Source organism: Quercus lobata, chromosome 4 (assembly GCF_001633185.2).
Source record: "Quercus lobata isolate SW786 chromosome 4, ValleyOak3.0 Primary Assembly, whole genome shotgun sequence".
Taxonomy (NCBI): Eukaryota; Viridiplantae; Streptophyta; class Magnoliopsida; order Fagales; family Fagaceae; genus Quercus; species Quercus lobata.
Genome location: NC_044907.1, coordinates 13,656,622 through 13,671,627, shown reverse-complemented (window position 1 = coordinate 13,671,627; position 15,006 = coordinate 13,656,622). Strand labels below are relative to the sequence as shown.

General features: G+C 31.1%; 1 protein-coding gene across 1 annotated transcript; it reads left to right on the top strand.

The window, feature by feature from the left end:
* The first annotated feature begins 12,584 nt into the window (after positions 1-12,584).
* LOC115983714 (dirigent protein 22-like) lies at positions 12,585-13,585 on the top strand. The gene has a single exon (XM_031106473.1). It carries the CDS (start codon positions 12,734-12,736, stop codon positions 13,295-13,297), a length of 564 nt encoding a protein of 187 aa, XP_030962333.1. The 5' UTR covers positions 12,585-12,733; the 3' UTR covers positions 13,298-13,585.
* The last annotated feature ends 1,421 nt before the right edge of the window (positions 13,586-15,006 follow it).

Here is a 15,006-nt window from a genome sequence, read left to right as displayed (position 1 = left end):
CTTGATCACACGTATATGTGCCATATGTGCTACATGACACATTCACAGTGCTAATACTAATAGCTATTTTTTTTTTTTTTTTTTTTTTGAGAAGGCTAATACTAATAGCTATAGGTATTAGAAAAGGAAACCATTAATCATACGAAATTGGATCTTCTCCCTTAATTTTATGAAATGGAGAGGATATAATACTAATCTATTATGCCCTTATACCTGGTACAGTAGACACGACAACAGGTGGTCTTTTGAAGCCGTAAAAAGTTGATGAAAATGTGGTAGTTTTACAATATAGAAGTAGAACTAAGAGCATTTGCAATGAGCTGAACAAATGAGCATTTGCAATGAGCATTTCCAATTGTTGGAATACAACAGCTCTGCTAAGTAATTTCTCTTCAATTTGTTATTTCCTTCACCAACGGCTCACTCTTTCTACAGTAAAAAAAAAAAAAAGAAAAAAAAAAGAAGGGAATAGAAGAAGAATATTTAAATGAAAATATAACAACAACAAAAAAGAGTAGTTTATGAGTTTCTAGCAAAACTTTTTTTAGAAATTTGTTGAGTTCTTTGCCATCGTTTCACGTATATGCAGTAGGTTAGAGACTTTTTTTTTTTACAAAATTTAGCTACAAAATTAGTTGTAACTTTAGGTTATAACCTTATTCAATAAAATAAATATTACCACATACTAGCTGATGTCCTGTGCAATACACAGACACGATATAAATTTATTTTAAAATATTATATAAGAAATTATCTTTATGACCATGCAACATAAGCTCCTCCTTTATTGATTATTTCCTTACATGGTTAAGATAAATAAAAATCTAATATGAAATGTTGCAACATATTTTCAAAAGTAAAATAAATTCAATCAGTGCTCTTATGTCTATCAAATATTGATATGCATGTCAAAAAAAAAAGTCATATAGTTGATGGGGCTTCAAAATTGTGAATCCAAGTCATTTTGTTGAGTTTGCAAAAACCGTAAATGTTAATGTAACTTTGACAAAACATCAAAAAGAAAAACACATATGGGTAATTTTAAGAATTTATTTTGATCAAACCTCTATCAAAGAAAATATTTCTTTTTAATCACTATCATGTTTTATGAGTACATCACTATCGTGTTTTATGAGTACATTAAGGGTGACTATACTTTAGCCTAAGCAAAGATTCAATACGCTTTTAGGCATGTCACAGCCATACATATAGATACTCTAACCAAGCTAATTGCTGAATTAGTACAATCATGAACAATTATTAAATCAGTACCTATAAGCTCAGTTGTATGCTCATCCAAGGCACTGACATTTGTTGGGAAGATGTCTCCCAAATTCTTGCATAGTAGTTGTAGTAGCAACATCACCATTAAGCCCAACAACCAAGGGAGAGAAAAACATTTATAAGTGAAGGGGTTGATCATTGTAAACATTTATCATTTGAACTACTTTCTTGAGCATGGTTAAGGTTTAGTACCATTCACCTATTAAGTCTTGCTCTATTACAATTATCAACATCATGGATCATTGCTCATCCAAGGCACTGACATTTGTTGGGAAGATGTCTCCCAAATTCTTGCATAGTAGTTGTAGTAGCAACATCACCATTAAGCCCAACAACCAAGTGAGAAAAAAACATTTATAAGTGAAGGGGTTGATCACTATAAACATTTATCATTTGAACTACTTTCCTGAGTATGGTTAAGGTTTAGTACCATTCACCTATTAAGTCTTGCTCTATTACAACTATCAGCATCATGGATCATTGCTATGTCATTAGGCTTTTTACTCCTATGACTTCCACCTCCAAACTTCTTTGACAACTCTATGTTTGTGTAATACATCTATGCAATCTTTTTCTTGTACATGATCATACACCTTCTTTGGAAAAGGTATTTGAAAAATACTTCCTTTGTTTTTTTTTTTTTTTTTTTTTTTTTTTTTTTTAATTATGTTTTTTTTCCTGGGGATTAACAACTGTTTTTTTTTTTTAATAAATTTTTTCTTATTGAATTATAAACTAAATACTTCAAATGAATATAATATTTTGGGATTCAACAAACAAATTAATAATTTTTTTTTTCCTGTGTGTTAACAATTTTTTTTTTTTAATTTCCTTTCTCATTGAATTGCAAACAATTTATAGAGACAACTAAACTAAATACTTTAAATGAACATAATATTATGGGATTGAACAACAAATCAATATTTCTTTTTTGTGGGTTAACAATTGGTTTATTTATTTATTGAAGTATAAATAGTTTTTAGAGAGCTAAACTAAATACTTCAAATGAACATAACATTTTGGGATTCAACAATAAATAAATAAATAAACTATATAAGAGGAACATGAAATTTTGAAAATGATCATACTTTTTTGAAATGAAATGTAAATATTGGGAGAGAAATTATAGAAGCATAACTTTTTGATTCCTAAGGAGACGGGGATATATAAAAGAATAGATTTTACAACATGCAAAGCCATTCACCTACACGTGGGGAGGGTCAAGCCTAGGTCATAATAGGTAAGGTAATAAATAGGATTGGGCTTTTCATAAGGTTTAGTCTATTTTTAAAAGGTAGTTCATTGTTTAGAGTAACTGTCAATAATAGCCCATATTTTATGTAATAGTAGAAATAAGTTATTATGATCTATTGGATAACAATTAAAAAAACTTAATGAAAGAGGTTAAAAAAGCTAAATGCAAAATTAGAGCGCCACATGGCAAGAGCTCATGCATTCTTGCATGATGTCTCTCCTTTTATATATATATATATATATATATATATATTGATTTTGAAAATCTTATTGTTAAATTGCATATTCTTTATACTCTTAATACACATGTTAAATTTTGTATCAATCGGATATTATTTACTATGTGATTTATAAATTTATATTTTATGTATAATTTTAAACTACAAAAACTTACAATTTAAATAATTTATTGATCACATAGCTATTGATCTTTAATTTTTTAGAAATTTTGCAAATATGGAGAATATAAAAAGAAGATGTGATTCAATGGTGGATTTGTCAAAATTAATCTCAAATAAAAATATATTTATAGTAAGGTTATAGCCTAAGGCTACAACTAATTTTGTAACTAAACTTTGTCATTTTTTTTTTTTACTACATGTTCTTTTGATGTTTCTATCTTTCTACGCATTTGCTCGGTTCATCACAAGCCATAAGTGACCAAACAAAAAGATTTACGATTAAATGAAGAAATGTAAATAATATATCTTATATAACTTTTCCTGCTTCCAATCTTTCCATATTCAGATTGTTACAGCCATTATCAACTAACACACTCTATATAGTGGAACCAAAGTACAAATATAATAGGCTATCCCAAAATGTCTTCTTTTCTCACTAATATCTCTTCACCCTCCATTTTCTAATCTTCTCAACCTTTTTCAGCAGTATTTATGGTGTTTTGTTTAAAGAATCGCACAAGCCCCTTGTGGAGAAGAGGAGCCACTCCACTTCTATTTGCATGACACCCTTACTGGCAAAAGCCCAATTGCTGTGAGAATTGTTAGATTACCGCACCAATTCAACGATAGCTGATGACCCATTAACCCAAGGGCCCAAATTCACAACAAAGCTTGTTGGAAGAGCCCAAGGGATATGTTATGGCTGCCAAAAATGGGAGTAGCATTAGCATTGTTGGGAGGGGAACCTTGTGTTAGAAGTAGTGAGATCATTGCGCAACTGCGATTGTCACTCTACAAGTATAAATGCTTGTGGGGTGTGGAGGGCAAGGGTTGAGATTCAAGTCTCTAAGAAGAAATTTCACACACATATACACTTAGATTAGACTAGAGTAGAATTTCTATCTTGTATTAAAAAAAAAAAAAAAAAGTGGTGAGAGAAATGCCAATTATTGGAGGTACTGGAAAGCTTTAGCATTTCAACTTTGGCTTTCCCCATAATTCATATTGAATACAAAATTATCAACTTCAATATATTATTATATTCTTAAATATTAATGAACATAAAAAAAAATTATATAGTTCATTATAAATAAATACAAAAGTATCCAATACAAAAACATTACGCATCAAAATTATGGTTGACAATCTTTGAAGGAATAAATATAGCAATTCAATGTATTATCATATAGCAATAAAGAAAATGAACAACAAAATCTTAACTCACAAAGAATATGCATAAAACTTACTAAAAATCATATTATAAAAAAATAAAAAAATACCCGTGTGTGTATATATATATATAAACAAAGAATAAATCTAAGCACCTATACAGTGCAGAAGAAAAAAAAAATGAAATCATAAGGCATATCCACACGTGCTTTCTTGAAGGCTAAAATATATAATTAAACAAAATAATAATATTGGTAAAAAAATGATGATGATTGATAAGAGAGAGAGAGAAGAAAATGCATCCTTGCATATTCACTTCAGCAAAGAGTCAAAGATATGATGCTGCACCTAGACAAAAAAAGGGATTAATAGTTGTGTTGAGATAAGAATTTTTGTGTTAAGAAGAAAGAAAATGGGCAATGAACTGGCATTGGCAGTAGCTGCAACACTAAAAGCTTCTTCCTTGAGTTAAGAGAGATGAGAAAAAAAATTGAAATTATGTTGGGAACTAGGTTGTCAGTGACGAGAGTTAATTATTATTCATTGGGTTATAATTTTTTTTGGACAATTGAGAAGACAAACTGTTACTTTGGACTAACAATAAATCTTTGGAATAATTGGGAGAGACTAGTAATAAAGTTTTGGACAATTAAGGAGGCTAACTAAAAATCCATTAGATTAACTAGAAATCTTAGAAACAATTGGGGGGCCAGTTCTAATTTTTTGGGGGCTATATATATATATATATATATATATATATATATATATATTTAGAGAGTTTCATCCAATGATAACTCTTTTTAGAGAGTTTTAATCAGTTTTTGGTATAGACGATAATTGAATTATCAAATAATTCTTATTCAATTATCAAAAATTTTATCAATTGAGTTAATTAGAACCCACAATTATATTCTATTACTAGTATAACTGTAAGAGAAAATAAAAATTTTAGGGGAGAAATGTAACTCCGCCCTTAGACTCAACTACAGGGCTTTGGTACAAGAGCACGTTAAATCAGACAAAAGGCTGACCAAAGCCTCAACTAGTGGTTGGGCCCTTTAATACTTGGTACTCAAAGGTCCAGCCAAAGTTTAACAATTTAGATTCAAAGGGCCCAATTGGGAAGATGCCTTTTAAAAAATGCAACTATTTTATTCTTATGAACCCACCTTACTGTTTCTTAAAAGACAAAGACCGGCTATGAAGCCCAAGCTCAAGATGCTTCAGAAAATCAGCAAAAAAATTAGTACCAGCCCAGCCCATAAATAAGTAAATCCTAATTCCCTCACCAACACAATCAGCATAAGTGCGGCAAAATAGCCAGCCCGGGGGTTCAAATGAACAACCCCGGCCGAAAAACAAAAATTATATATTTTTTTTAGAAGCAACAAAAATTATATAAGACAAGGTTTAGTCACAAAATTAATTATACCTTAAGATTACAATTTTACTTAATATCTTTTTATTGAAAGTAAATTTTGACAAATTCATAATTGGTTTACAAACTTCTTATATCATCCATACTTGCAAAATTTCTAGAAAATTAAATATTAATAGTTATGTCATCAATAAATTGTTTAAATTGCATGTTTTTGTAATTTAAAACTATGTATAAAATATAAACTTATAGATCATATAGTAAATAACATTTGATTGACATAAAATTTGACATGTCTATTAAGAACGTAAAGAACATATAATTCAACAGTTAGATTTTCAAAATATGTACTAATATTTATTTTATTGAGTAAAGTTGTAACCTTAGACTACAACCAGTTTTCTAGTTAATTTTTTTCCAATCATAAATATATATATATATATATATATATATTTGACTCCCCCTAAAATAAAATTTTGAACACTCTAATTCTAAATTTTGTTTAATCATAGCTAAAATAAGCTTGAATATGATTATTTTCTAGACCCACAATTGACATCACTTTTTTACATATCTTTAATAACTTCCTACCTAGATTTTTTTGTGAAAGTATTGTGTCAATAGCTCTACTCTTAAAATTGCTCATTTGTTATAAATAAATAAACTTTCTCTTTGAATTCTGGCTTAATTTGCCTTCGACTGTGGAATGAATTTTTTTTTTCTTCATCATCAACAAAAAATCCACCACTCTTAGTACAAAAAAAAGAAAAAAAATTACACCACCTATACAACCAACTGATCTATATCTATATTTGTTATTCTTTCCTCATATATACTCATTCTCTTTGTCTCTCTTTCACCATTCTATATTTTCTTTCTATCTAATCAAGTAGTTTGATTTTCAAGTCCAAAAAAATTTTTAATGCTCGCTCCAATTTCAAGAAAACGACCACATATATAGTTAAAAGATCATGCATTTCAAAAGCAAAAATTTATATCAATTATTACTATTTTTTTCTTAGTTTCATGTTTACTCTCAGTCCTACTCCTAAGTGTGTTACTATTCTTCTTTATTATATATTTTGGTTTAATTGATATAACACATAAATAAAATAAATTATTATTAATTTGACAAAAATGTATGATTAGTTATTTAATAATATTTATTTATGCATTCAATGACGGTTCTTTTTCCAATCTTTAAACTATTAATTATTAGGGATAATTACAGATTATCCACCTGTGGTTTAGTCCGAATTTAACTTACCCACCCGTGGTTTTATTTTTGACACTTTACCCACCCGTGGTTCATTCCGTCTATGCTCCGTAACTCACCTCTAATTTTTCCGTTACTCTAACACATTTCATCAAAAAATCAAACAAGAAATCAAATCAAAGACTCCTCTCCCAAACACTCTCTACACTTGCTCACCCACTTGGATTTCTTGATCACCTAAATGAGACAATTCTAATCACCTTGTAGTCGTTAGATTTGTGATCATAACGAAATCCAAAACCTTCATATGTGTAGTCCACGTGAGATGGACAATGAAAATGACGTGTGGGAAGGACCTTGAATTCTCTGATTGCTGGATTCCATAAGGCTATGCGGTAGAGATCATCATTGGGATGTTGATTAGAAATCAAAAAAGGACGATCCTAGAGGCAAATTACCCCGTTGATGCAGGCACCCAATATGTTCAGTTCCTGCATGTCATCATTGAAAAAAGGGATTTCCAGATTGAGATCAAGACTGCCATTATTATTAGAAACAGGGTGCGAAGACAAGACACTGTTTTTGGTGATACGATCTCGATGACTGACAAGAAGAGTTGGGTTTTTATGAGAAAAATAATGGTGGTGTTTGGCAATGAAACCTGGGTTTTGGAAAAGTGTAGACCATGACTTGTTTACACACGTGAATCGCTTTAGAGATTTCACGGGAAGCCTTGACAGGATGTCCTCCACCAAGCTTTCTGGTAGATTGGCGCTCGCCATGTTGAATTATGGATGATGATGATGATTGGACAGTGCAATCCAATCTAATTAGTGATTGAGCAAGCATAGAGAGTGTTTGGGAGAGAGTATTTGATCTGATTTCTTGTTTGATTTTTTTATGAAATGTGTTAGAGTAACAGAAAAATTAGAGATAGGTTACGGAGCATAGACGGTGGGTAGACATGGCAAAACGGGCGGGTTGGGTCGGGTCACGGGTCAAACGGGTCACGGGTAAAAAACGGGTCATTTTAAGCTGATTGAAATCGGGTTGCGGGTCGGGTCGGGTTGGGTCGGGTTGACCCGTATTTTCACATGAAATTTTTTATTTTATATTTTTTATAAAGAAAACAATATGTATTTGCCATTTGGATAGTTATGTAACATATTACTTGATGTAAAATACATTATTTTGAATTCACTACTTATATCAAGAATAAACTCAGCTAAACTTATTAATATTTATTCAATAATTTTAAAATTATACAAATCTTAACATTACTATTTAAAACAAAACAACACAAAGATAAGTAAAACAAATATACAAGTTTTATTTTTACACAATATCAACATTCCAAAAAAAAAAATTACAAATGACTTATTGGATAATTCATTTGATAAAGAATAAAAACATATAAGAAAGTTACAATTTTAAAAATTAATTTTATAATCTATTATCAATTGTGGTTGACACTCTATTTCAATTTGATATATACATTAAAGTTTGACTGCTTACTTATTTATATCTAGTCTCTTTTATGAAGATCATATCATTGTTAAGCAGCACACACTCTAGGAAATATCATAATTTATTTTGAAAAGCCATTTATTTTGAATATAAATTGTTAAAAAATAGATCTAAACATTCATAATTTATGCTAATTTGATACTTTGGCTTTACTATTTTCACACTTGTGAATGTGTCTCACACATATCTATAATTTTAAATCTGTTTTTAACTTTACTGTAACCAGATTATCTTAGCATGTACTTTGCTATTTGATATCTAAAAATCTTTACTCATTACAGAATGCTCAACCATTTTTTTTTCAATTAATTTGCATGATGTTATGTAAATGTATCAATTGTTTCCTTAAAACTCACAATAAACAATTAAACCAATATTGTCTTAATTTCACTATTTTTTTTTTTACCCAAAAAAAAAAAGTTTTAAAAAAATGGTTCGGGTTCGGGTCGGGTCGCGAGTCGGGTTGTGTTGACCCGCACAAAACACGGGTCGGGTCATGGGTCAACCCGTTTTTGCTTCGGGTAAAAAAAAATCGGGTTCGGGTTGGGTTTTTTCGGGTCGGGTCAGAAAATTCTGACCCGTTTTGCCATGTCTAGGTAAAGTGTCAAAAATAAAATCACGGGTGAGTAAGTTAAATTTGAGTTAAACCACAGGTGGATAATTTATAATTATCCCTAATTAGTATTTTAGGCTATTGTACAACATAATTGTATTGTATACTAAATTGAATTTAAAATACTATTTTAGATTAATGAAAGTTGTATATATAGGAAAAATAATAATCATTTTATTTTTTACTCCTCACAACAAATTTCTAGCTCCGATACTATTGACCCTCCCAGAAAAAAATTCCGAAGTCGTCATTGAACCAAACACAAACACAAACACTCAAACACCAAACCCTGAGAGAGGCTGAAGTTGGACTGAATCTGAAACCCTCACCACTCACTGAACCACCTTGGAAAAACGGGTAGGAAAAAGATGAAGAGGTCTGGTCAGCACCATCGTGTGCGTTTCACAAATTGCTGCCATCCCTACAAAAGAAACTTGAAAATAGTCGTTTCGATGTCCTCACACAATAACCATGTGCACAGTAATTTTATGAGGAGAAATCCATCTTTTTGTAAGTTTTATGGTTTAATCTATCTACCCTGAGTGAAAAGGAGGCTCACAAGCCTGAGCTTTCCTTTTGCTCAGGGTTAAATAGATCGAACCTCAAGTCTGAGCTGCATTGCCCATGAACATTGGAGATTTGAGATGTTGGACCTGTGGCACCGTCACCAATATTGATTACCACGATGAAACTTGTGTTACTTGTACTGACTAATTTATTTTGTAGTGTTTATCCCTCTATTATCAATATAGGTTAGGGTTAATTATACTCTACTTTACGTGTTAATATAGGGGTTAATTTTTAGTCTAATTAAGTCTTCAAGAAGGAACTTCACACACATATACACTTAGATTAGGTTAGAGTAGAATTCTATCTTTATAAAAAAAAAAACTTCATTTGCCAGTTTATTAAATGATGAGCTTTAATTCATTAAAAAAATAAAATAAAACTGAAAATGTGAGCAGTCATCATCTAGTTGGTACAGTACCACGGCAATTTTTGAAAAAGTAGAACACAGGTGCCACAGGATACATTTATTAATTAATTATTAAATATATATTTAATTATATATTTTATTTATATTTAAATTCTATATATATTGTTAGTAATTAATAAAAAATGTTATTACTCATTGCTATTCTTAAGCCAATTGATATAAATTAATGAATGTAATATCATTTAATGAAGGTAATATAGTGTTTTAAAAGAAATATCATAATAATAAAGTGATTAGATTGGTTATTTTAAAATTCAAGTTAGGGTATTTTTTTGTAAATAAACAAACATTGTTGGGGCTAGGAAGCTTCCATGAAGCTCCCTTTTCACTTAAACCACACTCCACCATCTGCCACATGCAATGACATCTCCACTCCTATTTCACTTAAAATCCAGGCCGCACCATGCGTCCTAGTCACGTCCTACACAGGTGCAACTACCATTTAGCAAAATAGGAGTGAGATGAACACAATAATTTTCTTATTGGAATTTTCTCTCTTATTTGAAGTTTTTTTTTTTTTTTTTTCTTTTTTAAATACCTAGAAAAATCTTTTTCTAAAAAATGATAAGTTATTTCCCTTTTGCAAACTTTGCTTGTTCAAAAGATTTTTTTTTTTTTTTCCAAAAAAAATAATGCATAGTTTTAAAACTTCTTCTTTTCAAAAATAAGATTTTTCTTTAACAAAAAATCAACACCTTTTCCAAACTTTCCTTTCAAAAATAAAATAGAACTAACATTTCAAAATTTGTGTATTCATTGTAATTTAAAACTTTTTCTTGGAATAGCATTGTTGAGAGAATTTGTGCCTATGGTTCAATCTCCATTGAACTCATAGGCACCCATCAAATTTACATAGCCCCTTTCTTTGCTTTTTCACTAACATATTTTTATTGTCATCTTTTTTGCATGGTAAAAATGAGAAAATTGTGGATGAGAACAAGATGTTATCCTTCCAACTCCCTTTCTTTATTTGTTGTGCTTTACTTGTATGTAGTAGTTAGTATTCAATTTCTATCTATGTAGTAAATATTTTACTCACATGCTATTGTATATTATTCTTCTATTTGCATGCTCCTTCACATGCTATTTATGTATATATCTCACATGCTTTGATTGTAAATATTCTTTGAATTAAATATTCACATGTTATGTTATACATAAATAAATACTCACGTGTATGTGTGTGTGTGTGTGTGTGTGTGTGTTTTTTGTTTGTACAAACTTTTTTCGAAAATCGAAATGCCAAGTATCTATTTTCTTTACTTAAAAGATAAAGTTTGGATTAAATTAAAATGGGGTACTATCCTTTGGATAGGCGTTGTGGGATGCCTAACACCTTCTCCATAGGTAACCAAACTTCCAAGTCTAAGATTTTTGGTTCGAGACTTTTTGTTTACCTTAATTAATAAATCCTTACAATATGTTTAGTTAACTAGGTAACTTAAAATGAATTAGACGTATAGGTGACCAATCAAGCTTAATACAATATCAATGGTTGGTGGCAAATCCTAAAATAAAAGTAAGAAAAAGGGTTTCACACGTACACACCTCACCCTAGAAACACAATCACACAAAGAGTCACGTTGCCGAAGACCCAATGTCCGATAAACCAAAAGAAATAGGGAAAAAGCCCTAAACTAGCTTTTCTTTTCCCTTTTTTGGGGCATTCACACTAATCATTGAAAAGTATTTAGGTTTGATTAGGTGTTGTTAGCCACCCTAAATGCCGAAAAAGTTTTTTTTTTTTTATTATAAATTATTAGGAAAATATTTTACATCGAAGCAATTAAGGCCTTAGGGTGTGCTTGGTAGAGTGGATTTTAGGAAGGATAGAAAAAAAGGAGAGAAAATGAAGAAGGAAAACTTTTAGGAGGCTGTTTGGTTGGAAGAGAGAGAAGAAAATGATGGTGGGGTTTAGGTGTTTTCTCTCTGGGCCCACCAAAAAGGTTTTTTCTACAAAATGGGGAGAAATTAAACTTGGTAGGGGAAATTTGATGGCTGAAATTAAACTTCAAAACGTTGCTTTTTTATTTTAGCCTTTTGCTTTCCTCGGCTTTTGCCTTTTCTGTTCTTTTATCTCATTTTTTAATACTTTCTTGGGATGTTGCCTCTTTTCTTTCTTTTTTTTTTAGTTGCTTGTCATTTTTTTGTTTTGATTGAGCATCATTTTTTAACAAGGATATATTAGTATATTTATACAAGCTCACTTGTCCCATTCCTTCACTTTTTCACTCCCTAAATAAACAAAAAAGAGATAAATTAAAATCTTTTCTATTTTTCTACCATTTTCTATCCTTCCACTTTTTTACCTGGAAAATTATTAGGTACTCTCGGAGTACCATAAATGTGTACTAATGGGACTCACCATTCTTGTGAGAGGAGGGAGTATGTATTTATGGTACTTTGGGAGTACACAATAATTTTCCTTTTCACCCCTCCAATCAAATAGACCCTTAGATTGAATGAAATTTCTTTTTGTTAGTACGGCATTAGGGTTGAGATTTAATTCTTACTTCTTTCGTTGTTTTCCTAGGGTTAGGATGAGGCCAAAGAATTAAAAGGGGGAAGGGGAAGAAAAATGTTGGTTTTCTAAAAATGGTACAGACTCATTTTGCGTGTTAATGGATTTCTTGTGATGAGTGGAAGCATAATCATTCTTTCTTCAAAATTACAACAACTTTCCCCGAAATCTTGAAAGCCATAAAAAAGCCAACAAAAGGAATGGTTTCTTCAAGATGCATCAACCTGCAGGCTATTCCTTTTTAAAAGTTCATGTAACTTTAATAATGTTAAGAAAATCAACTTTGTCCTTAGCCTTGTCTATAAAATGATTCATGTGTAATGTGTTCCTACTAAAAAAAGACATAGAACAGTGCTAGTGACAATTCCCAAAATGGCTTGTTTTCTCTCTTTCACTGTCTTCACCCTTTACTTCACCCACTTCTCTATCTTTTTCAATACAATCAATGGAGTTTTTATTGAGGAAGTCGTACAGGACATAGCAATAAAGCGAGATGACAAGACGACCCACCTCCACTTCTACTTCCATGACATTGTAGGTGGCAAAAACCCAAGTGTTGTGAGAATTGCAGGGCCACCAGACAGTTTTATTGGGAACTTTGGCAACACAATGATGGCTGATGATCCACTAACTGAAGGGCCAAAACCCACATCAAAACTTGTTGGAAAAGCTCAAGGCCTCTATGCCATGGCTGCTCAAAATGATTTGGCATTGCTTATGGTTATGAACTTTGTATTTTTGGAAGGTAAGTATAATGGTAGTAGCATTAGCATTCTTGGGAGAAATGCAGTGCTTCATGATCAGAGAGAAATGCCTATTGTTGGAGGTAATGGGCTTTTCAGGTTTGCTCGTGGCTATGCATTGGCACATACAATTTCAGCTGATCCTAGCACAGGAGATGCCATTGTTGAGTACAATGTTTATGTACGGGCTTAGCACGACATAGCCACATTCGATCAATAGCAGTGGTAGTTTTTGTTGTTTTTCTTTTGGCAAGTTACATGTACCAATGGATCTTAAATTCGCATTCTCATTCTTCTAATACTTATAAGAGAAGGAGGTGCCAAATAAGCTAGAGGTCATTGGCATATATGTTGATATTTCCTTGTGCTTTCTTGGTTATGTTTTTATTTATATGCTTGTTTTCACGAATACAGTAGTCTATTGTATTAGGCGCAATGGTTGCCTCAGATATATTGTTGCAATGAAACTGAGTGAAATTCTATATATATATATATATATATATATATATATATATATGCCTTGTCTACCACATTTAAATTCCCAACCAAATGTCTTTTCTAACTACTGAGTAACCTCTTTTTCGTTTTATTTTATTTTCTTAACTACTGAGTAACCTCTTCAATGACCAAATGCTTGAACAGTCTTCTCTTTACAGATCTAGTCGAACAATAAACTGGTATAAACACAAATTATGTTGACTCAATATGCGTATATATCTTACATTTTCAGTCCCCAAAAAAAAAAAAAAAAAGAACAGCATTCTTCTAGTCAATAACAAGCATGTGATGCCAAATGATATTTCCCCTTAATTCTTACTCAAAACTTTAGCTTTCCTACTTTTCTCACAAAAAAAAAAAAAAAAAAAAAAAAATCTCATGCTCACCATAATCTCATGTGATTAGGGAGCGAGAATGAGTGAGAGTTTATTCATACTCATTATCATCAAATATATACGTGTCAAGTACTAATTTTAATTCTAAGGTTGACATGATATTTGCACCTATTTACCATCTTTCTTCTCTCTTAGCAAAATTTTGAAATTTACTTATTGGATTTATATTTTACGAAATGGTTGCATACAATACCTTTCTCATACAGTGAATCCCAAGTAAGACGAATATCGTATGCAATCGATACACAAAATACTCTCCTGGTATTGACATTTGACTCCCCTTTGAAAATGGGCCTGGACAAGTATATATCTAGGCTTTAGTACAAGAGCATGTTAAATCAGACAAAAGACCAAAGCCTCAACTAGTGCTTGGGCCACTTAATACTTTGAACTCAAAAGGTCCAACCCAAGTCTAACTATTCAGATTCGTAGGGCCCAATTGGGATTAAGCTTATAAAAATTTGCAGCTATTTTATGAACTGACCTTACTTGTTTCTCAAAGCCCGGCTATGAAGCCCAAGCCCAAGCTATTCATAAAAGCAGCAAAAACGCAGTACCCTTGGATGAGTAATGAGTTCGTAGATAACTTTATACTTTCTATAAAGCTTAAGCACCCTCAGGAAAAGCCCGCCAAACTCTACTATATACACGCATGAAAACTTTGAACTAGAATTATCAGTTAGCTTATCTTATTGTCATGCAACATATTTGAGTTGAAAAAAGTCACAGAGAAAATCTAGGGACACAATGTTTGTGTTACAATTTTTACCACAAATTATAAGTGTTGGAGAAAAAGTTATGAGTTTATATGAAAGTGATAGGAAGTCAATCACAGTCTATCACATCAAAGTTGTGGCACAAAAGTTATAATTCTAGAAGAGCTCATAATGCAATTTTTTGGAGTAATAGACCATATACATAATTTTTTTTTTTTTTTTGGCTAAAATGTACTTTTAATCACCTTTAAATTGGACTCTTGATTTTTAAAACTTGCAATTTTAAATCTCAA